Source organism: Mesoplodon bidens (assembly GCF_964165515.1).
Source record: "Mesoplodon bidens genome assembly, chromosome: 4".
NCBI lineage: Eukaryota > Metazoa > Chordata > Mammalia > Artiodactyla > Ziphiidae > Mesoplodon > Mesoplodon bidens.
In genome coordinates this window covers 128,971,361-128,996,830 of record NC_138160.1, presented here as the reverse complement: position 1 = coordinate 128,996,830, position 25,470 = coordinate 128,971,361, and the positions used below count along the sequence as shown (strand labels likewise).

General features: G+C 52.5%; 1 protein-coding gene across 5 annotated transcripts in view; it reads right to left on the bottom strand.

The window, feature by feature from the left end:
* Positions 1-23,880, bottom strand: part of TCOF1 (treacle ribosome biogenesis factor 1) — a 39,514-nt gene extending 15,634 nt beyond the window's left edge. For all 5 annotated transcript variants that reach the window (XM_081232794.1, XM_081232795.1, XM_081232796.1 and 2 more), the window contains exons 1-16: positions 23,742-23,880; positions 21,274-21,329; positions 18,278-18,429; positions 15,924-15,997; positions 14,800-14,986; positions 14,104-14,177; positions 12,049-12,276; positions 10,983-11,165; positions 10,532-10,759; positions 10,149-10,355; positions 9,803-9,985; positions 9,415-9,669; positions 9,128-9,325; positions 3,405-3,542; positions 3,027-3,212; positions 2,696-2,899 (exon numbers count right to left, since the gene is read on the bottom strand). In XM_081232794.1, coding sequence (XP_081088920.1) covers positions 2,696-2,899; positions 3,027-3,212; positions 3,405-3,542; positions 9,128-9,325; positions 9,415-9,669; positions 9,803-9,985; positions 10,149-10,355; positions 10,532-10,759; positions 10,983-11,165; positions 12,049-12,276; positions 14,104-14,177; positions 14,800-14,986; positions 15,924-15,997; positions 18,278-18,429; positions 21,274-21,329; positions 23,742-23,849 — 2,661 coding nt within the window. In that variant the 5' untranslated portion in view covers positions 23,850-23,880. The remainder of the gene's footprint in view (positions 1-2,695; positions 2,900-3,026; positions 3,213-3,404; positions 3,543-9,127; positions 9,326-9,414; positions 9,670-9,802; positions 9,986-10,148; positions 10,356-10,531; positions 10,760-10,982; positions 11,166-12,048; positions 12,277-14,103; positions 14,178-14,799; positions 14,987-15,923; positions 15,998-18,277; positions 18,430-21,273; positions 21,330-23,741) is intronic.
* Between the last annotated feature and the right edge of the window lie 1,590 nt (positions 23,881-25,470).

Genomic DNA, 25,470 nt, shown 5'->3' with positions numbered 1-25,470 from the left:
TGGTGACCAGCTCAGGGGAGCCCAGGCAGGTGCAGAGGGCAGCTCTGGGCCTCCCTACTGGTGCGAAGGTCCCACTTTCACCACTCAGAAAAGCAGGACCCATGCTGCCTGAGCCTCCAATTTCTTAAGAAAAGCTAGAAGATGCTGATTTGTGTATTTCCCAATTTTTAAAATGAATCAACTACAATGCACACTGCAACAGCCACGCCCCCATGGCTTCCTTGCTCACAGAAGCCTGACTCTGTTCTGGGGGTCCCCACCACAGGCTTTGGAGAGGGTGGCTCCTTCTCCTAGCCAATCACAGGAACTGCAGGCCTCTCATCAGTGAGTGACTTTTTTGGGGGGTGGCAGGAGGCGGGCAGAGCACATGCCTTAGATCTGGTCAAGGAGACAAGGGGAGGGGAAGTCAACTGGGGGATTTCCTAGCTCTTTAGGAGATGCTGCAACCCTGCTGTGACAATGAGGCACTGGAGGCATAGAGACGGAAGAAATCTGAGTCACTGATGATGCTGAGCTGAAGGAACCACCTTTACAGACACCTTACCCTGAAACATCGTGCGATGAGATAACCAATCCCCTTAGCATCTAAGCGCTTGTTAAGTAGCTCCGTTTTCTCCTGCAGATTAGGATGTCCCGAATGATACAATAACCTGGTTAAAACTTTACAGGGACTTCCCTGGTGGTGCAGTGGTTGGGAATCTGCCTATCAATGCAGGGGACATGGGTTCAAGCCCTCGTCCAGGAGGATATGACATGCCGCGGAGCAGCTAGGCCTGTGCGCCACAACTACTGAGGCTGCGCTCTGGAGCCCACGAGCCACAACTGCTGAGGCCCGCGCACCTAGAGCCTGTGCTCCGCGATGGGAGAGGCCACCACAATAAGGAGGCCACGCACCACGGCGAGGAGCGGCCCCCGTTTGTCGCAACTAGAGAGAGCCCAAGCATAGCAACGAAGACCCAACGCAGCCAAAAAAAAAAAATAATAATAATAATAATAAAAAATAAAAAACAAACAAAAGAAACTTTACAAAAAGCATCACAGTCCAAAACATGGCTGGGACCCTTGTGTCTTAGTCTGGCATTTAGGCCCCCATAAATGTTACAGGTAACAAGCAACTAGAAGTGACTATTGCCTACAGGACAGCTGGCCTTTACTGAACCTACCTGACTTTACATTCCCCCTCCCTTTCCACACTCCCCTCCCCAACCTGGAGGGTCTGTCTCTACTTTTGTGTCTAGGGAACCCCAGGTCTTCCTCCAAGCTCAGCTCATTCGTCTCGTTTGGCCTCTCAGACACGTGTTTTCCCAGCACCATCAGAGCACAACCAGAACATTCTCCAATAATCTGGTCACCTCGTCTTGCCCTACAGACTATATGCTCCTTGAGGGCAGGGCCAACATCTTTCATCCCTTTGTCCCTATCAGTAAGACAGCGTGTTCAGTAGTGGTCTGATGCACTGAAGGCAGAGAGGTTAGTGCTAGGAGCACTTACACTTCTTGGTGCTTGTTTACTCATGAAGAAAACAGAAATTTAGGAGGGGCTGGAGCTCAGCGTGGAATAGGGATTTCCAGCTTCCCTTAAGAAATGGAAGATCAAGGGACTCCCCTCGTGGCACAGTGGTTAAGAATCCGCCTGCCAATGCAGGGGACATGGGTTCGAGCCCTGGTTCGGGAAGATCCCACATGCCATGGAGCAACTAAGCCCGTGCGCCACAACTACCGAAGCCTGTGTACCTAGAGCCCGTGCTCCGCAACAAGAGAAGCCACCACAATGAGAAGCCTACGCACCCCAATGAAGAGTAGCCCCCGCTCTCTGCAACTAGAGAAAGTCTGCTTGCGCCCAGCAATGAAGACCCAATGCAGCCCAAAATAAATGAATAAATTAATTAATTAAAAAAAAAAAAAAAAAAGAAATGAAGATCTGGCCTCACAGAGGGTCCATCTCCACCAGGTCACAACTGGCTGGAGCTGACAGGGACTGCTTTTCTAGACGAGACAAGGGCTCTCCAGTTTGTCCTAGTTGCCACCACTCCCTACTGTCTCTCTTGACACCAAGGCTCCATGTCAGTTGCCAGCTATCACCCCTACCAGGCCTGAGCCCGTCGTTTCCATCACATGTCTGAGTCCTGGAGTTTGTCACCCTGAACTTCTGTGCAAGCAGACAGAGGGAAAATGGTCAAGATAAAAGTCGGTTGCTCATTCCTTCCCTCTCCCCACTTCCCAGGCTTCACGTTAAGCTAGAACAGCTCTCCTTGAGAGATACACATGCCTACAGGAGGCCCCAGGCCCAGGTGAGGGATGTGACTTCCTCCAGCTTCCCAGGGCCTCATGGTACCTGCATCACAGTCCAAGCCTCCTCATGGCCCTCTGTAATATCTTTGGGGGCTTGGCGGGAGTTGCTGGCCTAGCCTTCCATGGGGCTGGTGTGCCCACTCGTGCTGTGGAGACCTTGGTAGATATGGGAGTGCATAGGACACCTTTCATCAGGGAGGCCTTGGTTAGGGGGTTTTTACAGCAGGTTTCACCTAAGGAGACATGGGGGACAGCAGCTGGGGGAAAGGATCCTGGGGTCAGAGCCTTAATCTGGTCTTAATTCCTTCTTCACCTGGCCCTGAACCCACGTTCTGATGCAGGAGTAGGTGGCAGTCGGTGGCTCAGAGGCCTGGCACTGTAGCTGCTTCCTCATGAGGCCTCACCTGGGCTGGGGGCACAGCTGCCGGCGTCTCCCCGTCACTGTCTGACTCCTCGCTGCTGCTCTCCGAGTCCTCTTCCTGCTTCCCGGCCTGGGCAGCTGGGGCTCCTGCCTTCCCAGGGGGTGCTGGGGCAGCCCCTTTCCTGGGGGACCCCTTGGTGGAGGCTGAGGCAGTTCTGACCTGGGGGGTCTTCCCTGAGGGCTTCGCCTGGAGTGAGAGAAGCAGAGTCAGGGAAGGGCAACGGGAGATGGATGGGGCATGTGTAGCTGTGCTGTGGGCAGCTCCTGGCACAGAGAGGAAGCACAGGGCTGCTCTCTGCCCTCCCAGGCCTCACCTGAGCGGGCGCCTCCCCCTCACTGTCCGACTCCTTCTCACTGCTCTCCGAGTCCTCCTGTGGGCCCCTGACCGGCCCCAGCTGGGCCTGGGCTGCTGCAGCCAGTGCCTTCCCCATAGCCGGCACAGACGCCTGGCCCCTGCCCGAGACGGCACTGCTCTGGGGGGCTCTTGCTGGTGGCTTTACCTGAATCATGAGGAGGGAACAGTATTGGGGAAGGAAGAGGAAAGCACAGTTCCCCTTAAGTGAAGCCCCACCCAGGGCATGGCAGTGGGGAGATCACTCCCGCTTGTGCAGGGCCCTTGTCCAGGCTGGGGCCACTGCTTGGCCTCCTCTCCATCCCACCCTGGCACCTCTTTTGGCGCTGGTCCTACTTGCCTTGGCTGGGGACCCCAGTTTGGCTTGAGCAGCTGCAGAAACCCCTTTTCCAGGAGCTGATGCTGCCCCTTTGGCTGAAGCCACTCTGGTGGCAGCTGGGTTGGCTTTGGTCTGAGGGGTTTTCACTGAGGTCTTCACCTGGAAGGAGAAAAGGGAATTACGGAAAGGTGAGATGCAATAGAGCAGGTAGCCAAGAATGCTAATTCTGGAGTCAGATGCCTGAGTCTGGGTTCTGGCTCCTCCAGTAATAGCTGTGTGAACCTGGGCAAATCATTCGACCTCACTGGGCCTCAGTTTCCTCCTCTATAAAATGGGAATAAATGAGGCCTACCCACAGGGAGGGTGAGGACTAAATGGGAGATTTCCAGTGTTTAACACAGTGCCTGGCACACAATAAGCACTCAAACTTATTACTGTGAGAACTTTTCTTTTTTTTTTTTTCTTTTGTTTTTGTTTGCGGTATGCGGGCCTCTCACTGTTGGGGCCTCTCCCGCTGCGGAACACAGGCTCCGGACGCGCAGGCCCAGCGGCCATGACCCACGGGCCCAGCCGCTCCGCGGCATGTGGGATCCTCCCGGACCGGGGCACGAACCCGTGCCCGCTGCATCGGCAGGCGGACGTTCAACCACTGCGCCATCAGGGAAGCCCGAGAACTTTTCTTACTGTTAGCTAAGTATAAGACTACCCAGAGCAAAGGTGTTTTCCAGGCTCCCTTTTAGCTAGGTGGCCCTGTGATTAACTTCTGGCTAATGGATGTAAGTCAAGCATACATTTGACTTTCTTACACACATAGGAAATGTGTCTCCTTCCTCTCTGCTACCTGGAATGCTGAGGTAATAGCTGGAGCTCAAGCAGCCATCTTACTCTATGAAATGGGAGCCAAGTACTCAGGATGGCAGAACAAAAAGGAAAACCACTGTTGTTTGAGGTTTTCTTCAGCTTAACCTAAACTAAACTGATATTCAAGGAATCCCCTAAAAGCTTGTCAGAGTCTATAGACAGAACTATAGACATAAGAGCAACAAAGAGCAAAATCCTTGATAAGAGTGTGAAAGCAAGCCTTGCTAATGTGAAATCGGATGAGGAATTTGGCATCATCTCAAGGCCCCTGTCTCCTTCAGAGATGTAATTTGAACAGCGATATGCCCTACAACCCAGCTTCCCTCATTTGCATGGGACCAAGTGAAATAAATTATCAGTCATGAATTGAAGAAAGAAAATTCTCTAAAGCATGGACTATGTATGACTAAGGCTAAGGTGGTTAGCAGCACGGAACTCAAGTCATCCAGAGGGGAATAATGTTTTTTACATAGACTTACAAAAACAAAACAAAAGATACCAAGTCTAAGTTGACCTAACAAGTCTTAAAAGTTTAAAAGGACTGAAATCATACAAAATATATTCTCCAGCCACACAGGATTAAATCAGAAATCAACAACAAAAAGAAATCTGTATAATTCCATATATTTGGAAGCTAAGTCACTTCTTAATAATACATTCAAAGAATAAAAATTTAAAAATACAACATTTCGGGCTTCCCTGGTGGCGCAGTGGTTGAGAGTCCGCCTGCTGATGCAGGGGACACGGATTCATGCCCCGGTCCGGGAAGATCCCACATGCCACAGAGCGGCTGGGCCTGAGAGCCATGGCCGCTGAGCCTGCGCGTCTGGAGCCTGTGCTCCACAATAGGAGAGGCCACAACAGTGAGAGGCCCGCATACCGCAAAAAAAAAAAAAAAATTTTCAAAATTCATGAGACAAAGCTAATGCAGTCCTCAGAAGGAAATTTACAGCTTCAAATGTTTACATTAGAAAGAAAGAGCTAAAATCAAAAATCTAAGATTCCAGGGACTTCTCTGGTGGCACAGTGGTTAAGAATCCACCTGCCAATGCAGGGGACATGGGTTCGAGTCCTGGTCTGGGAAGATCCCACATGCCACAGAGCAACGAAGACCATGAGCCACAACTACTGAGCCTGCACTCTAGAGCCCACGAGCCACAACTACTGAGCCTGTGTGCCACAACTACCGAAGCCCGCGTGTCTAGAGCCCATGCTCCACAACAAGAGAAGCCACCGCAATGAGAAGCCCACACACCACAACGAAGAGTAGCCCTCGCTCACCGCAACTAGAGAAAGCCCATGCCCAGCAATGAAAACCCAACGCAGCCAAAATAAATAAATTTAAAAAAGAAAAGAAAAAAAAAATCTAAGATTCTACCTTAAGAGGCTAGAAAAAGAAGAGCAAAAGATCAAAGTAAGGAAAGAAATAATAAAGATCACAGTGGAAATTAATGAAACAGGAAAATGATACAGAAAAATCAATGAAGCCAAAAGGTGTTTCTTTGAAAAGAATGAAATTGATAAGTCTTTAGCTAAACTTACCAAGAATAGGACAGAAGACACAAATTACCAAAATTTAGGAAGGAAAGCAAGACATCACTTCAGACCCTATAGATATTAAAAGGATTATAGGGGAATATTATGAACAAATTTATGTTAACCAATTAGACAAGTGAGATGAAAAGGGACAAGTTTCTAGAAAGGCACAAATTATTAACTGTGCACAGAACTATTAACAGGTACAAAATAGAAACTGATTCAAGAATAATAAAATCTGAATATACCAATATCAATTAGAGAAATTGACTTAGTAAGTAAAAATCTCCCCACCATCGCCCACAAAAAGCCCAGGCCCAGTTGGCTTGACTGACGAATTCTATTAAGAAAGAAATAATACCAATCCAACACAAACACTCAGAAAGCAGAGCAGAAAATACTACCCAAGTAATTTTATGAGGTAGTATCACCCAATACCAAAGCCAGGCAGAGATATCACACGATATCTACAGACCAATGTTCTTGATGAGCACAGACACAAAAATCCTTAACAAGTGATTTGCAAACCAAATCCGGCAACAAATAAAAAGGAATATACACTAGGACCAAGATGGATTTATCCCAAGAATGAAACATTGATTTAATACCTGAAGATAACTAATGTAACACATATTAACAGAACAAAGAAAAAAAATCACTTCAATAGAGAAAAAGCATTTGATAAAAACCTAACTCCAATTCATGGTAAGAACTCTCAACAAATTAGAAATAGAAGGAAACTTCCTCAACCGGATCAAGGGCATCTATGAAAAACCTACAGCTAACATCACACTTAGGAGTGAAAGACAATGCTTTACCAGTAAGATTAAAAACAAGGCAAGGATGTCTGCTCTCATCACTACTATTCAACATTTTACTGGAGCTTCTAGCCGGTGCAATAAGGCAAGAGAAAAGCCATCTGGATTAGAAAGAAAAAAGTAAAACTGCCCTTAATTTGCAGACATGATCTGTACACAGAAAATCCTAAGGAATCTACAAAAGCCACTAGAACTGGTAAGCATGTGTAACAATGTCACAGGACATGACATCAACATACATCACAAGGTTAGGCCCAGAAGGCACCACACCACTTATCTGGCCATTCATCAAACACTGACTGAACATTTCTCTCCTGCCTTTCTCACACAAGGGCTGTCTTTCTATGATATTTAAGTCATGAATCATCTCCTTCCTGAGTCTCTGGCACATTTGGTTTTCCAGAACGGACTCTCTGACTTTGTTAATTTTATTTATTTATTTATTTATTTTTTTGGCTGCATTGGGTTTTCGTTGCTGCGTGTGGGCTCTCTCTAGTTGCGGCAAGCAGGGGTTACTCTTTGTTGCGGTGCACAGGCTTCTCACTGTGGTGGCTTCTCTTGTTCTGGAGCACAGGCTCTAGGTGCACAGGCTTCAGTAGCTGTGGCTCGCAGGCTCTAGAGCGCAAGCTCAGTAGTTGTGGCGCACGGGCTTAGTTGCTCTGTGGCATGTGAGATCTTCCCGGACCAGGGCTCGAACCTGTGTCCCCTGCGTTAGCAGGCAGTTTCTTAACCACTGCGCCACCAGGGAAGTCCTGTTAATTTGTTTTGAACCTCATTTCCCTCAATGGATGGTTTACTTTGAGCTGGCTTGGTGTCTCTGAGCAGATCAGAGATTGTGACTCATTTCTGACCCCAGCAATGCTAAGCAGAATAGAACAGCATTTTGCAGGTGAGGCCATACAAGTATTATTTCAATCCTCATAATAACCCCACAACAGAAGCAGTTATTATCCTCATCCTTCAGATGAAGGCAAGGAAAAGAAGGTGGTCAACAAGACTCCTATCAGCCCTGCTTGTTTTAGCAGAAGCTCTTCAGACCTCTTGAAGCTAGGAAAGGCAGTAGCTTCTGACAGAGCATCAGGCTATAAGGCTACGCCCCTATAGAGAGGGACTGGCTGCTCAATTTTACCTGAGAGAAAATAAGGCCCCAAAGTATGACCATTTCTGTGGCTGGAAAAGCTTTGGCCAAGATATAGCAGAAGGAAGTGGGAAAGGCAAAGGCTTTGGAGGCAGGCGCTGGTGGGGCTGGAGCAAGTCACCAAACAACTCCTCTAAGCTCCAATTTCCTCTTCCAGAAACCAAAGTAAATGAACACCGTCTCATGGTACAGGTGGGAGGCTCAAACGGGAAGACAGATATTTAAGTGAACGGCACACTGAAACTTTTAAGGCATTGGTCTGGAATATGTCTGTATCTTGGAAAAACAGGATAGGAGACTACTGACGTGAGACTCTGGGAAGGCCAAGAATAGGTTAAAATCTCAGTAAAGGAATGATAGGACCTTGGGTCCTACAAGATAATAGTGAGATCAGGACCAAAAAAAAAAAAAAATCCGTAAAAATGTGTGCTCTGGTACAGGGAAACAAGAAATGACTAATTTGAGTGGTTAGCGAAAAAAAGAGTGACAATTAAAAATAATAAATGGTGGGTGGATGAATGCAGGGTGTGAGATATCTTCACCTCTCCCAGGCTGGAAGGCAACTCTTGATTCTGCTCCCTCAGGGAGACGGATGAGAACTTGCTGTGTGCAGGCCCTTTGCTGGGTGTGGCAGCTGAGATCTCATCAAATTCTCAACTCTGCAGGTTGATTTCCAATTTACAGAAGAATAAACAGAGGCCCTAATGGATTACTTCATTTGCTAGGCCATGGAGCTAGGACTTGAACCCAGGCAGCCTGGCTCCAAACCTCCCACCATTCGCCATTCACATGGTCTCCCCTAGTGATCCCACCAGAATGTTCTGCTTGGGGAAACTCACAAAGCCAGGCACTCTCCCATCCCCTGGCTTTTGCGCAGGCTGGTTTCTCTGCCCGGAACACTCCACATCACCTGGCCAACTCTTTCAGCCCCCAGTTTAGATGCCACTTCTTCAAGAGGTCTTCTCTCCCGAAAAACCTCTAGACACCATCACCTGCCACGCCCTGCTAGCCTAGGCACACATCCTCCATCTCAGCCTTACTATCACACCATGCTGAAATAATCTGTACATGTCCACGCCCCCCCCCATCTAGGCTGGGAACTCCAAGGGCTAGGGCCAAAGGAGCCCCAGACAAGTTGGCACCTGGCAGATGGGGTACTTAACAGAGCTTGTGTATAAAGAAATCTCAGTGGGAGCTCAAAAGGTGATGAAGGAGACCCTGGAGCTCGACCCTGGAGCTCTGATGGGCAGAGGAGACGAGTGGAAGGTGTGGAATGAGGCTGAGCTGAGGCTGCTGCATACCTGGGGCAAGAGCAGCCTAGGTAAGCGCATCCTCAGCCCCATCCCAGGCGACGGTGTGGGTGGGGCAGGTTGGCTCCTCCCAGGTCTCACCTGTGCTGCAGTTGAGGCCACCTCCTCATTGTCCGACTCCTCCTCACTGCTCTCTGAGTCTTCCTGCACCTCAGCTTTGACCTGGGCCACTGCAGGCCCTGCCTTCCCAGGGAGCCCTGGGGTGGTCCGTTGCCCTGAAGGCCCCTTGGTGGGTGCCGAGGCAGCTTTCACCGGGAGGCTTTTCCCTACAGACTTCACCTGGAATGACATGGAAAAGAGGCATGTCACAGGAGCCAAAGGACCACGTGGGGGCTGGCCCTGACCCAGGCAAACAAACTTCGCCTCACCTGTCCCACGGATGCAGCAGGAGCTGTCTCCTCCTCGCTCTCCGGATCCTCGCTGCTTGAAGAGTCCTCCTCTGGTCTCTGGGTGCCCCTGACCACGGCTGGGGATGATGTGCAGGTTGGCGAAGTCACCGTTCCTGCTTTCCAGGGGGCTGGTGAACTTACTTGCCCTGGTGGGACCTTGGCAGATGCGGGTGTAATGGGGGTGCCCTTCCTTGGGGAGACCTTGGTCTGAGAAGTTTTCACAGCTGATTTTGCCTGAGGGGACACGGAAGTCAGAAGCTACAGAAGGATCTTGGACTCAGAGCCCCCATCCGCTCAGGGCTGGAGCCCCACTGCCATCCGCCCCCACAGCTCCCTGTGGAGCTGCTCCCCCGGCGGGGGCAGCTACCTGGGCTGGGGTCTTGGCTGTGGGGGCCTCGTCCTCACTGTCTGACTCCTCCTCACTGCTCTCCGAGTCTTCCTTGGACCTTTTGGCCTTGACCTGGGCGGCTGCAGGCCTGGCCTTCTGAGGGGGGCCCTGGGTGGGACCTGAGGCAGGTCTGCCCTGCAGGACTTTCCCCGAGGACTTTGCCTGCAGCGAGACACACAGGCTCAGGGGAGAGCACCCAAAGTGTGGCTTTGTGCAGAGATGCAGAGACAGAGACACGGAGAGGGTCAACAGGCACGGTGAGCGGAGGGGGATGGGGCTTCCGGCACTGAGCCGGAGAGAAGAGCCTGACGAGCAAGGGCCTCACCTGGGCCAAGGCCGCTGCCCTCACCGCCTCCCCCTCGCTGTCCGACGACTCCTCGCTGCTGCTCTCCGAGTCCTCATCCCACTTTGCCACCTGGGCGGCTACAGCCCTTGCCTTCTGAGGAAGCGCTGGGACAGCGCTCTTGGCTGAGGGTCCCGTGCTTGTGGCTGAGGCAGCTCTGACCTGGGAGCTTTTCCCCAAGGGCTTTGCCTGGGAGTGACAAAGGACAGGGTCAGGATAGGGGGCTTGGGGGGAATGTGTGTGAGGTAAGACAGGAGGTGAGCAGGGCGGATGGAGGGCAGCGGTTCTGGGTGCAGAGAAGGAGAGGCCCACGGGGTCTCTGCAGGTGACGCACAGGGCCGGGCCAGGCATCCTTCCAGCCTCACCTGAGCCAGGCTCGTGGTGTGGGGCACGGCTGTGGATGCCTCCCCCTCGCTGTCTGACTCCTCGCTGCTGCTCTCTGAGTCCTCCTCCTGCCCCCTGGTCTGGGCCTGGATGGCTGCAGGCCCTGCCTTGCCGGGGGGTGCTGGAGGGGCCCCTTTCCTAGGGGAAAGCACCTGGGCAGGTGCTGCTGCGGTGGCTCTGACCTGGGGGAGCTTCCCTGAGGGCTTTGCCTGGAGCGAGAGAAACAGTATCAGGGGAGGGAGCCCAGACGGTGGGCGTGAGGAAACACAGGAGAGCAGACAGGGTTAAGGACACCGCAGACACCACACCACATGGGGAGAAGGCGCAGGGCTCTGAGCATGGCTGGGGTGCATGCGGAGCAGGAGAACAAGCCCTCTGAAGGCCTCCTGGGATGGGGCGCTGGCTGTGGGACTCTCCCTCCCCAGGCCTTACCTGCAGCACGGTCTGGGCAGCTGGTGTTTCCTCCTCGCTGTCCGACTCCTCGCTGCTGCTCTCCGAGTCCTCCTCTGGCCTCCCTGCCTTCCCAGGGGGTGCTGGGGTGGCCCCTTTCCCAGGGGCCCCCTTGGCAGGACCCGAGGCAGCTCTGACCTGGACAGTTTTCTCGGAGGCCTTCACCTAGTAAAAGAGAAAGTGCAGTTTGCTCCCCTCCTTCTGAAAACCCCCTCGTGACACCTTAAGAATAAGGCTCGAAGCCTTAGCGAGGCTTGCAAGACCCCCTGCTTCTCTCCGCGCTCCCCACCTTGACTGGTGCTCCAGCCTCTGTGGCTCGCCAGCCAGTATGGCCATACCTCCTCATTCCCGGGGACTTCACACCCCCTGCCCATCTCACCTGACCACTACCGCCTCATCCTCTGGGTCCCAGACAGATGCCAGTTCCTTATAGCAGCTCTCCATGATGGCCCTGCCCCAGGGTGGGCAGGCTCAGGGATCCCAGGGGCCTTTTACCACCTGTCTGACCCCTATTCCTCCCTGCTCTCTGATTCCAACAGCTTCCCAGCCTCTCTGGCTTTCCCTTAGGACATGCACAGCTGCAGCTCTGGCTACCCAAGCGAGGAGAAGGGGGTCCCAGCCGATGGAATGGAAGCGGATTCCTGTTTGCTAACAAGCCATGATTTGGCCTGAGAAGCCAGAGGACCAGGTAATTAAAACTTCTCAAGTCCCTTCACAGCAGGACTAGATGGGACAAGGACAGCAGCCCACTTACTAGACAGGGAAACTGAGGTGAAGGGAGTGGTTATTGACTGGGTGGGGTGCAGCACCTGCCCTTTGGGAAGCAGCCATTCCAGGCCACTGCTTGGACAGGAAGGGTCATTTCCAGAAGCGGCTGGAGCAAAACCAGGTGCCCTTGCCCTTCAACTCCCTTAGCCCTGTCTCCCTCTCCCTAAACTCCAAGGTGAGTCTCCTCTGGCAGGGAAGGTGCTCATTACACAGTTACTCCACCAGTCTCGGGGCCAGGGAACCAGGGAACCCTGAGGAGCAGGCCTCCCTTGGGCCTCACCTGGCTGGGTGTCCCCGCAGGGGCCCCCTCCTCACTCTCGGACTCCTCGCTGCTCTCTGAGACCTCTTCTGGCTTCGTGGCCCTGCTGGCTGGGGTCATGGCATCCCCTCTGACTTGGGGTGTCACACATCCCGCCTTCCCTGGGGTCGGGGCTGCCCTTCTCCTTGGAGACTCCTTGGCCGCAGCTGCTGAGGCTTTGACCTGTGGTGGTTTTACTGCAGGTTTCACCTGGAACGAGAGGATGGAATCAAGAGAATAATCCTCTCCACCCCTGAGGAGTATAAGATGCTTCATAGTTTGTAAAGCTCTTTCCTAATGTCATCTGGTTCTCAAACAACTCCCTAAGACAGATACTATGTTTACACCTATTTTCCAGTAAAGGGCAAAAGGCTCAGAGAGGTTAAACCACTCAACACCAATACTAAGGGCAGAGTTGTGACTTGAACCCATGTCTATATGGCCCTGGGGGCAGAGCTCTCAACCACGATGCTCCTCTCCCACCTGGCACACAGGGCCCAGCAGAGGGGCAGCCACTCTCAAACAGGACAGCTCATGATTGTCTGTCCCTCCAGCTACAGTATCTGGTCATGGTGGCCACCCCAAGGGCCAGGAGGCTAGGATCTGAACCCCAGTCTTGGCACTGGCTTGCTGAGATTCCTGGGGCATATTCCTTCCCTCTCTGGGCTCTGGCCCACTGAAGCTATGTGTTTGGTTGCTGGTTTCCCAGGGCCAGGAGTGTCGCTCATTCCCTTGGCAGGGCCTGGGGGATGGGAGCCCAGGGCGTCCTTATGGCTGGCTGTAACGAGGGCCCAACGGTGGGATGGAATGTGGGGAGCAGCCCACAGCTAGGCCCGGGGTAGCTGGGAGCAAGGTCTCCACCTTCGTGGGTGACTGGCTAAGGCAGGAAGGCAAGGTAGGAAGCACCGTGGGTGCCAGGCCAATCCATCCCTGAATGCTACTTTTCTCCCTCTGCAACACCTTTCCCCAGGTGTCCTGGCGCCAGGCACCAGCGTTTCCTGCCAGCACTACTCCAACAACCCCTCAACCATGTCATTACATCTATTCAGCACTGTCCTCCGATCCAGGCCACGAGCAGCCATCTTTCCGAACCATAAGTCAGGCCACCTTGCCGCTGGGCCTGTAGCCCTGCAGTGGCTTCTCACAGCCTCCAGAATAAAACCCAAATTCCTTTCAGCAGTCCTCTTGGTCAGGCATGGATCTGGCCCCCGCCTACTTCTGACCTCACCTTGTATCACTTTCCGCCTCATTCATGAAATTGCAGATCACCGTTGCTTAAAAGCACCAAACTCATTTTGTGTCTGCCTCTGCCCCTGCTGTCCCTCTGTCTGCGTCACATTCCCGTTACTGCGCCTCAGAGCTCTCCATGTTTCCCTTTCATAGTAACCAACACCACGGCGTTAAATTTCTGAGGGAACCCTCCACTTCCCCACGGCAGCAGGAACCCCACCCGTCCTGCTTACCACTGTTTCCCCAAGGCCTGGTGCTTGGAAGGTGCACAATAAGGAATAACTTGCAGGGACTCCCCCCAGGTCACGATTCACAGAATAGACACGGCCACAGACTAAAAGACCTGCCTATCCCTGGCTGGTGCTGAGGCCTGGCATTCACCAGCAGGCCCAGAGACTCTGCAGCAGCCTCACCCACACCCCAATTCCCCGGACAGCCACGTTCCTGCCCCGGGGCCTTTGCTCACGCAGTTCTTCCCGCTCAAATTCCCCTCCCCCCACCTCCCTCCCCGGTGAAGCCTCCTGTGCGTCAAGGCCGCGGTCCAGTGCCGCCTCTCCCAGGAAGGCTTCCCCCCACCTCACAGGCAGGATGGCGTCTCTTCCCCCCAGCTCCACACCTTCGCCTGCCTGGAGTACAGTGAGCAGCGCCTGGCTCCCCGCCTCCGCAGGCCTCAGCCTTCCCAGCTCCCAGTCACCCTGACACCCTTGCTGAACTGATCCGGTGCCCCTGGTAGGTGAGGCCCCGGCCAGGCCCCCAGGAGGGTTAGAGGTTTGCAGAGGGCAGCTCCTGAGGATGGGCGGCAATTACCTCCACGTCCGTCTCATCGCTCGAGCTGGAGGTGTTCTCGCTGGAGCTGGCGGCCTGGCTGGCGGCCGCCATTCCTGAGGAATAAACAAGGAGGGGCTGAGGGCCTTTCCAGACCCGCCCACCCCTCGCCCGGCACCCTCCACGCCAACTACTCAGGGCCAGGTGTGAGCGCTCCTCCTCCCGCCGCAGCTCCGCGCTCTCTGGAAGGCGCACAGCCGAGGGGCATGCCACTCTGCCTGTGCTCCTGCGCGGCTCTGAGGCCCTGGTAAGGCCTGTGATGTTAGGTCCTAGCACACGAGCGCCAGAAGCTGATGGCTCAGATGATCTCCTTCCACCAGCACACAGCAGCAGGCAGGGCAGACGCCTATTTTACATGGGAGATGGAGGCAAGCCCAGGCCTCTCAGCTTAGCCTCTGAGCCTCTGCGGCGGGCCCTGAACCCACCTGAGAGCAATAAACCAGAAAGGGCTCCAAGCCCACCCCGGCTGCTCACACTCCCTGGCAAGGCCTGAGGTGTCCCTGCAGCTGACTCTTCCTCACCCAGGGGAGGGGAAAATGGCCTGAGGTGGCGGTCCTCGCTGTCATAGAGACAACCCCCTGAATTCCAGAGGGCCCCAGGGCCTGACAAAGCAGCGCCCAGGTCTGCTTCCTCAGCCCACACTCGGGGGGCCTGGTCCTAGAGGGCAGGGCTGCTCACCAGGCTTGGCAGTGGTTCTGAGGGCCGAGACACCGCCCTCCTCCTCAGTTTCTGAGACCAGGACGGTATTTGCCGAGGGCCCTGCCGCCTTCTGGGGTGACTTCCTGGTGAGGAGGTGGGCCACTGCCTTCGCGGAGGCAGGGTGTGCCGTGGAGTTCACCGTCTTGCTGGCTTTCTTGGTCTTTGCCTACACAGAACAGGAGTGACAGACAGTGGGTATGGCCTGGCAAATGAGAGCACAGACCACATCTGATCCCAGGTCCACCACTTCCTAGCCCTGTGAGCTTGGGCACACTACCTCCCTAAGCCTCAGTTTCTTCATCTTCAAAGTGGGGCTAACAATGGTACCTCCCCTCACAGAGGTGTGGAGAGAACCGAATTATAGTTCTTGGGACACAGCAGTTTTGCTCAGTGGTGAGTAGCATTTTGCTGTGGACATTACCATGGCCTCATAATTCTTTCTACATATTTTTTGCTAATGCTACAGGCAATATCAGGGACATAATCCTTTACATGCCTGTGACACTGCTTTGTGGATGACCAAAAAAGGATATTCTACTTTCCAAGTAGTTTCCAGCCTAGAAAGTGATTCTTGAGGGACTTCCCTGGTTGTTCTGTGGTTAGGACTCCACACTTCCACTGTGGGGGGCACGGGTTCCACCCCTGGTCGGGGGACTAAGAGCCCACAAGCCCCCCGGCACGGCCAAAAAAAACCCAAAACAAAATAAAGTGCTTCTCAAGCTTTCAGAGCCACAAGTGTCTTATCTGCTCTGGTGTCTCCACTGCCTTGTGCAGTGCCTGGAACATAATTGTATTGGTAACGATTTGCTGAGTGAACAGGTGAATGCGGGGCCGGAGGAGGAAAGGAACTGTCTCTTCCAGGTGTGTAATGTGCCCAGTGGCCCATGGCAGTAGGTATTATCCCCATCTTACAGAAAAAAAAAAACTGAGAACCACAGAGGTGAAGGGACAGACCACAATCACACTGTGACTGAGGCTGAGATCTGAATCCAATCCAAGGGTTGGGCCATTACCCACAATCCTATCCTTCTGACACAGGGGACTGTGTCCTCCAGGGCACTTCAACTCCCACGGGCGACAGCTTGGAAGGTGGTCTCACTCACCTTGGCTTTTTCTTTCACACTTGAAGGCAAAACCATCCCCGTGGCTGAGGAGTTGGTAGATGCTAGTGCCGGGACTGCAAGACACAAACACCGGTTGGGTGAGCCAGATGAGCATTTTCTCATGGGTGAGCGGCAAACAGGCTCAGCTCACCTAATAATTCAACTGGTATGGCTGCCTGGTGCTGGCATGAGATCTGAGGCTGAGCCTGGACTGGGAAAGAGCTCGGTGGTGCATCAGCCACATCCCCCAGGAGCAAGAGAGGAGAGTGACGACATGAAAGCCATGTGTGTGCATCCCCCATGGGGGTCCCGATTCCCTGGTGGCACGAGATGCTGAAGCCCCCAGAGGAAAAGGGATTGGCTCCTGGTCCTGCTGCATACTGCCCCGGAGGCCCCGCACAACTCCAGGGTGCCATTCCCACAGGCCACCTGCCACACTGCAGCCCTAACGTCACTCAGCAAGACAGGGGCAGGTCAGGCAGCCCCAGGTCCACAGAGAAAGCTGCTCGAATTAAGCGGTTTCTCAGTGGAGAAGTAGCTGAACCATGAGACGGGGACCCTGTTAGATGTCGAGCTTTCCAGATTCTTGTTGCTTTTACACCGGGGTATCGTCTCCTTAGAGCTCAGATTAGGGAAAGGCTTCTAATGTATGCTGTGAAATAAACAGGATGTTGTTGAGATGAATGATATGATCTAATTCTTTTCCTGACATTTAATTCCATCTCTCTATTTTTTTTTTTTTTTTGCGGTATGCGGGCCTCCCACTGCCGTGGCCTCCCCCGCTGCGGAGCAAGGCTCCGGACGCGCAGGCTCAGCGGCCATGGCCCACGGGCCCAGCCGCTCCGCGGCATATGGGATCCTCCCGGACCGGGGCACAAACCCGCATCCCCCGCATCGGCAGGCGGACTCTCAACCACTGCGCCACCAGGGAGGCCCCTCTCTCTATTTTTAATTACGGAAAATGTTAAGCCCGTTCCTACGTAGAGAGAAAGTGTATAAAACCACCCTGCCCCAACCGTTATCAACTTGTGGCCAATCTTATTTCAACTGTCCCCTCATTTGCCATGCCCTGCTGAGTATTACTCTGAAGAAAACACCAGACATCGTATCATGTTGCCCACAGATATTTCTGCATGTTTCTCTCAATGAGGACTCTTAAAAAGTATAATTATAATTCCATGATTACAGCTTTAAAATGTATTAATATCGAGTAGCCCGTCCGTAGGAAATTTTACAATTTTTGTTTTAAATAGTGTGTAGGTATGAACGTAGGCAAGTATGGATGTCTATCTGTATGATTTCAGATACAAAGGAGAGCACTGTAAGGCTATCCTCCAGGAGGTACGTTTAGGGAGTGGAAGGGGAGCAGGCGAGGGGAACAGGAAACCTCCCACTTTTCTTCTGTATGCTTTTGTACAGTTCACAGTGAACTTGCTTTGCATTATAATTCTAAAAGATTAAGCAAGGTATAAAATGCATATTCAGTATGATCTCAAGTATTTGAAAAAACATGTTCAGGAACAATAAATGGAAGAATAATTTGCCAAATTATATGTGGCAAGAATATGGGTAATTTTTCCCTACCTTTCTGAAAAGTAATTTTCACATATTCGATAATGAATACTCCATAAAAAGCCTATATTTCTTTTACCATCAGAAAACATATTTAAAAATTAAGAAATTATCTTCTATGTAAGTAAAAACCAATAATGCAAAGAAGAACGATAATTCCTCTGTGGAGCTATGACCACTGTTGGTTAAAGCACAAACTGCCCTGAGAACATGGGTAGAAGGGGCTGTGAAGGCCTCCCCGAGTCACCCCTGCCAACACCCTGAAACCAGAGTGCCCGGGACGGCCTGCCAGTGCTTACCTGCACACTTCCAAAATAACAGGAAGATCGGCAACTCCTGAAGCAGCCCATAAGCACACAGAAGAGGTGCCCGCCAGCTGCCCTCTCTGAAATCTCTCTAGCAGTTCTTCTGAAAATGTGGGCTTCTTTCTATCTTTACCAGAATCACCTGGAGGGCTTGTAAAAATACAGCTCCTGGGCCCCACTGGAGGGGTTGACTCCACGTACCCCAAATTAGACTGTAAGGGCCCATCCATGTTTTTGTTCACCATTGGATTCCTAGCACCTGGGACACGATGTCTGGCCCAGAGGGAGGGCTCAAATCAAGACTGAAATAGGTATGTGGGACCCTTCCAACCTTCCCTCTAAAAGGGCCGGTCCTCTGAGGGCTCACTGAAGGAGAAGCTGGAGGTAGACTCTCCCCTGGAACAATCCAATATACAACAGCCTGTTCCCGAAAGGTGCAGGGCACTGAGCTGAGCCCCCAGCACAAAGGGCTCTTACTGGCTTTGGTGGTTCCCGCTGCTGCCTCCTGCGCCTCCTCCTCATCCTCTTCTGAGCTCTCTGAGCTGCTAATGGGGTCTGACACGCGGGTCTTCTTGGCCTGCAGGGCTGCATCTTCCTCTGCCTTCCGCTTCTGGCCAATCTCCGAGGTTCTGCAGGACAAGGGTGACTGGCTAGTTCAACCAGGTGACAAGGATAACCCCAGGAGAGATGAAAAGGAAACCTCCCCACATCCTCCCTGCCCCCAAAGGAAACGTGCATAAAGAGAGTTTAAACAGTGATGAAACAGTGTTAGATACAATTTTGTGTTCTGCATTTTCACTCATTTCATCGTATTTTTACAATTGTCTATGAGTCTTCAAATATTCAGGAAGGGTGGACAATATTATATAACAGCTGCTAAGAGTCACTGAGCGCTAAGTGCCGGCACTACAGACACTTCACAGCACCATCCAGGCTCCTCCTTCCTCCAGAATTTGTGGCACCTGCAGTGTCCTCTTCCTGGAAGAGTCTGCCCAGGTCGGTCCCTATTGTCCTTCAGGCCTCAACTCGAATACAGCCTCCTCAGAGAGGCCCTCCCTGATCACCCCCCCCCCCTAAGACATTCTCTGCCCCACCATCCTGTTTCATTTTCTTCAGAGCACGTTTCTCTCTCCTGTTATTTAACCTACTTCCTGCTTGAAGCCCCCACTGCACAGCCAGGCCCCTGGAGAGGAGGGCTGGCAGGAACCTTGTCCAGCTCCCTCAGTACCTGGAGCACATAGTATGAGTCTCACGGCCAAGTGAGTTGCCCAGAGTCAAAGAGTAAGTCTCAGGTACTGGGGAGGATAAGCACCCAGATGGCTGAGTTGCTGGAACTTTCAAGCATCATCTCCCCTGACCCCAGCCTCCTGCCCCGAGGGAGTCACTGTCTGTGCCCCATGTTCTCCAGATGGGACGGATGCTGCTCTGCCAGTTTGGGATGTGCTGCTTGGGTCCCTTGTTCCCAGGGAATCTTCTGCAAAAACAGGTTTCATTTACTACATGCATCAGTTCACTGTGCCTCTCTCCTCCCAACAGAATGTAAGTTTCACAAGGGCAGGGATTTTTCTCCGGTTTGTTCCCAGCTATATCAAGAACAGTTCTGGCTCACAGTTAAGTGCTCGATAAATACGGAGGTGAGTGGGGGTGGGAGGGGGATGCCTCCAATGGCTAGGTTTAGCACTTTACCATTATTATCTTCATTTTACGGATGGAGACAGACTTGGGAGGCCAAGTTTGTCCAAGGTCATATGGCTAGTTGCTGGGTTTGAACCACTAGGTTAGGTTAGTTCTGGTGGGTGTGAGGTCCTCATCCCAGTCAGTACTCCTCACCCACAGAAGGGGCTGGTGGCGGGGAAGGGCGTGCGCTGTGGCTCACTGAAGGAGTTCTCTGGGGAAGGAAGTGCTGTGCAAACACACAGACACCTGGGCAAGTGGGAAAGGAAGTGGGGGTGTGCCCTGTGCTCACCTCAGCAGCAGAGGAGAGCCAAGAACTGAGGGTTGACAGGGCTCTCAAAGACCTTAGCTCTCTACTGGAAGCTTGGATCCCTTCCACACCATGCCTGCCTTTGTTTACACACTTCTTATGACAAGGAACTCACAACTCCACTGTAGCCTACCTCATTTCTGGAGAGCTCTGATGACCCACTGCTTTTATTCAGAAGCTGAAACCTGTCTTCCTAAAGCAGGTACATATGGGTCCCACTTCAGTCTCTCGGGCGCCAGGGACCACCCCACTCCCTTTGTCTTCAAAGATGTGCATACAGAGGTCCCTTGCCTGCCCCTCTGAATCTCTTTCCCATCCCAGACGGTTCAGTATTCACTATCATTCCTCATGGGATATGACTGCAGGTCCTTCACTCCCGTAGTTGGCTGTGGTCAGGCCAGTTCATGGAGAGAACGATTATCCCTCCTTCATTTTCAAACCATTCCTCTGCTGATATGTCCTTAGATTATTCCCCTCCTTGTTTCCCATGTTTTACAGGCATTTCACATTCAACATGTCTTTGAAATCTTTCCCTCCAAATTGGGTTCCTTCCATTCAGGTGTACAAGTCAGACACCTGGGAGTGGACTAGACTGCCTCTCCAAACCACCCGCAGACCCTCATCTCATCCTCTCACATTCCTGGAATCTACTGTCTCCCGCCCATGTTATTACTGCCTCAAGCTCCATCAGCTCTTGTCTGCATAATGATATCCACAGCCTCACCTGGTCGCACCATGCTGCAGTGATCTCACCACTCTCTGCTTCACCCTTCCGTGGCTCCCACGGCTTTTGGGGTAAAGACACAACTGCTCCCCATGGATGATCAGGCCTTGCGTGGAGTGGGCCCTGCCGACGGTCCAGCCTCATCTGCACTGTGCCCGCAGCTACAGGCCTCAGACCAGTAGTTCCCTCTGCCAGGTACACTCTACTGGCCCCTCCACATCTATTGCCTCGTTCACTCCCCCACTCCCTGCAGCTCTCAAATCAAAGGTCACTTCAGGGAAGCCTCCCCTAAACCCCCAAATGAGGCTAGGCTAACCCGTTTAGGTAGTTTTGGCACTGGGCACCTCTTTGCATAATCCTTACTACCACTATAATTGTACACTCATTTGTTTTTTCTGAGGTGTGCTTACCTTCCTGGACTCCAATGTCAGCTCCAGGAAAGAAGGAACCACGTATGTCTCACTCATGACAATATCTTTGTACTTAGAACAGAGCCTGGCATTCAGTAGTTACTCAATAAATGTTTACTGATTGAATGAATAATAAAAGCTGCTGAGAAGCTTTCGTCCTTAAGAGGCACTGATCACAGCTCAGTGTCCTCTCCATCACCAGACACCCGTATCTGTGACCTGGCTTCCTACAGGTGATAATAGTATCTACAGTGGGCTATGGGGACAGATCTTAGACCAGATTAGTATCCTAGCTGATCCCAAGCTGAGGGCTTGCAGTGTCCCTGCTGTACTCTCTCAGTCCCATTAGACTTACTGTTGCCAGTGTGTATAGATGTCCAGAAGGGTTACAGGCTGAGTCAGGAAACTTTTCTGCAGAGAAGTAAAGAGAAAGCAGCAATCAATCCCCCAAGCACAATAAGGGTCCTCCTTGGGCCCCACTCTCACAACGTCATGATCTACAGAGAGGTGGTTGAGAAGGGGGTCCTTCTGCTCTGGGAAGTATGTTTGCTTGACCCTTCCAGTAACACCCAAACCTTCCAGAGACAAGCAGGGCAAGTATTTCCAGCTAAAACCTTTTAAGACAACATGTTGGTGAGGAGTACCTTTGAAGATTAGAGTTGGGATGTTCCAGGCTAGCATTTATCCAGCCCCCAGCCTCCCTGGCACTCTCCAGGCTTAGGTGCCACGAGACAGGGCTTTTTCCACTCCTGACCTTTCAGAAGGCTTTCAAAAGCCAGGCTGGTCAATCTCCCCAGGACAGTAGGAACCACAGCCCAGACACCGCGCTGCCAGCTCACCCGCTGGGAAGAGACTGGAACCAAATGGTGCCAGTCCTTTGGTAGAAGCAGAGGCCTTTGGAGCCAAGATCAGAAGCCCTATTCTCTCTGCAAATGTCAAGAACCTGGGGTGTCAAGTGCCCCAGGGAGGTTGAGTGAGTAATGTGGGGTGAGGGCAGTGCCGGGGATTTAGGCAGAGTGGTCAAGAGGGTGCACCTGGACTCAGGCAGAGCGCCTGTGTTAACTGGATGGGCTACTCTCTTCACCTCTTCAAACTTCTGGTTCTTTCTTTCTAACATGGGGATAACAGCAGTACCCACCTAAGATGTTGCTGTCAGGCCTGATCGAGACCATCTAGTCAGTGCCCAGCACAGAAGCCAGTAACATTGAGACTGTAACTGGCAGTAATTGAAAGTGTCAGTTTCATTCTCCTCGGCCCCTGGCACACTGGCCTCCTCACTGTCCCTCAAATCTGTCAGGGCACCCTGCCCACACGGGGGCTTGCTATTCTTTCTGTCTGGAATGCTCTCTCCTGCCAACTGTACGGCTCACTCCCTCACTTCCTTCAGGTCCTTGCCCAAATGTCACCTTCTCATTGGGGTTTTCTGACCACCCTATATAGATAATTTAACTCTGACATTCCTTATCCCCCCATGCCTGCCTTATTTTTATAGCTAGCACCTACCATCACCCCACACACTGTGTCATTAACTTTAAAAAAAAAAAACTCAGTCATCTTTCGGCTCCTGCTGGAATGTATGCTCCATGAGGGCAGGATACTTTTGCTTAGGTAAATGCCCCGAAGCAGATGGGTATTCTCCTTCACCCGTTGTAACTGTTAAGTCATGTTAACTGGAGTAAGAAGGGCTACCGAGGTCCAAAGAAAACTGGAAAAAGCACAGGTAATGTCGTGAGGCCCATCATCCTTTAGTTTCTCCAGGAGCTCCTGAGAGCAAGCATCATGACCACAGCCTCCATCACAGCCAAGGGGTACTGATTAACCAAGTCAGTAGCCACCATACTAGCTTAAAACTTCCCAGTGGCTTACCACTGCTCTTCAGATGAAAACCAAAGTAAGCCAACTCCCTGCCTCTGTCTCCCCAGGGACCTCTATCACCCTTGTACTCCACACTTCAGTCAACTTTCTGGGGCAGTACATATGCAACAATTTGCACCTCTGCTTGGAATATCCACCTCCTTTCTCTCAGATCTCAAAGCAACATCCACTTCCTCAGGAAAGCAACCCTGGATATCCCTGAGGAGGGCAAACTGCCATTCTTGTCTTAGCACCCTATGCCTCTCATTCTTGGCACTTAATGCAGTGATAAGTGTACAGGTGCTTTTATGGCTCTTTGATTTATGTCTATCTCCCCTACCAAATTCAGACTGTAAACTCTAAACAGTGAATTGGGGGACCGTGCTCATTATTCTGTCACCAGCACTCTGACCGCCAGATTAACAGCTGCTCAAAGAATGGATGAAGTAAGAAATGACTGCACCACGAGTTCGAATCCCAAAGCTGTCCGACTCAGTACAGAGGGGCTGCTAAGGGCTTGAGCTCCAGCTCAATTAAGGGGCTTCAGACCCCCTCTCTTGGCGCTCTTTCGCCCCACCAGAGCTGGTCGCAATCCACCTCTCAGACTCGCAGCAACCTTCTCGCCCCAGGGAGCTGCGCCGAGCCACGTGGCCCGAGACTTCGGAAACTTTAAACTGCCGCTCCCAGGAAGGGGGTGGAGGTAAGGGGCGCGGGAATTATAAAGCCCTGAGCGTCATATCTCACGTCCCGGCCCGCCCACTGCACAGACAGGGAAACTGAGGCCCATAAGAACTGGGAGCCGCAGGGGTGGGGAGCAGAGGCTGAGCCTCCTTCGGCACCCCAGGCCGCGTCCCGGAGCACCGCGGGAATCCGGCTCTGGGCGCCCTCCAGGCCGCCAGGGGAGGAGGCGCGGGCCTCCTCTCTTCAGATCTTGCACGCGGCCCTCACACACGGCCCGGGCACGCTTACCTGGCCGCTCTGCTCCTTCACTTCCCGCGCCGCCCGCACATAGCCCGCCTGCAGCAGATGCTGGTAGATGAGGGGAAGTAGCTCCCGCCGCTTCCTGGCCTCGGCCATGCCCGCAACCCCCGACTTGTCGGCTTACCTGCACGCCCCCCTCTGTCCCCGCCCGCCACTTCCCTCTTGCCCTTAGACCTCGCGCCCCCCACTTCCGGCTCCTCCTCCACCCGCCGCGCGGTACGCCGGAACATGTAGTCTTATCTCCAGGAGTGGCCGGCCCGCCCTGGTGGGTATAAGGGGCGGAGGCAGGGAGGACAACAAGACCTCCCATTGGCTGGAAGGGCGTGGTCAGACCCGGATACGCCCCCTGGGCCGGCCACGTTTCGAATGACTTCCTCTTAAATCCTTCGGACTCGTTCCTTGAGGGGATTTGTCTTCCACTTAGCTGTCTGACAGGTGCGATCAGGTTTTACTCATCTCTGAACATCCTAATCTCCAGCTCTCTCTAGACCCGAACTTGCAGTTACCCACTCGTTTATTCATTTCACAGGTGTTTTAGAACCCATAAACCAAGTACTATTTGGCATCGTTCATTCATTCACTGAACAAATACTTATTGAGCACCATACCTTGGGCTGGCGCTAGGCTAGGATTGGGGAATAAAAAGATGAATAAGATACGGCAGCTGCCCTCAAAGCTCACAGGGAGGAGAGAGACAGTCGGTAATCAAGCAGGGAGGAGAGAGACAGTCGGTAACCAAGCAACTGTGGTTCAATGTCTTCTGTGCATTGTCCGGGACAGATACAGCCTGTGGGAGAAAGAACGAGGGGCCTCTGACCCCAAGGAGATATCTAAGCTTAAGCTTAAAGATGGAGTAGGAATTTCTAGGTGCAGAGGAGAGGGATGGCATCCCACGCAGAAGGCACTGCATGAGTATACACAGGAGAAACCACCCGGGTACAGGCTGGGAAACCCAGACATAAATCCAAGTCTGTGCTGCTGGGCTGTAGAGTTGGAGGGTTAGGGAACGAGTGAGGACACAAAAGGATGGAGAAGTTAGCAGGGCCTACAGCACCCCCTCCCCCCAGCCACAGTTTTCACCTTTGCTCCAAGGGCAATAGATAGTCTCTGACTGATTTTATGCAGGAGGGTGACCTGGGTTTATTTTTTTTAAAGATTGCTGTGATCAAAGCATGGAAGATGGATTTTTGGAGAACAAAACTGGACGTGAGGGTGTTGTAGCTGTGGAGGGGAGGTTGGCAGGGAGAGGGTGACCTAGGCTGGGGAATATTTGAATCAGCTGTTCTTTTTTTTTTTTTTTTTTTTTTGCGGTGCGCGGGCCTCTCACTGTGGTGGCCTCTCCCGTTGCAGAGCACAGGCTCCGGACGCGCAGGCTCAGCGGCCATGGCTCACGGGCCCAGCCGCTCTGCAGCATGTGGGATCCTCCCGGACCGGGTCACGAACCCGTGTGCCCTGCATCGGCAGGCGGACTCTCAACCACTGCGCCACCAGGGAAGCTCTGAATCAGCTGTTCTTAACTTCATGGATCCATCGAGAAACTGAAGACAGCACGAACCTAACCTTTGCTATAGAAAAATTTGAAGTGTACAGACACATAACATTTTCCATCCAGTTTTAGGACATGGATAAGCACGTACCTGAACCTCCTAGGCTTAGGAACTGCTGCTCTAGGAAGAAACAGGGACAGGACCAGGTGACTGATGGAATGTGGTGAGAG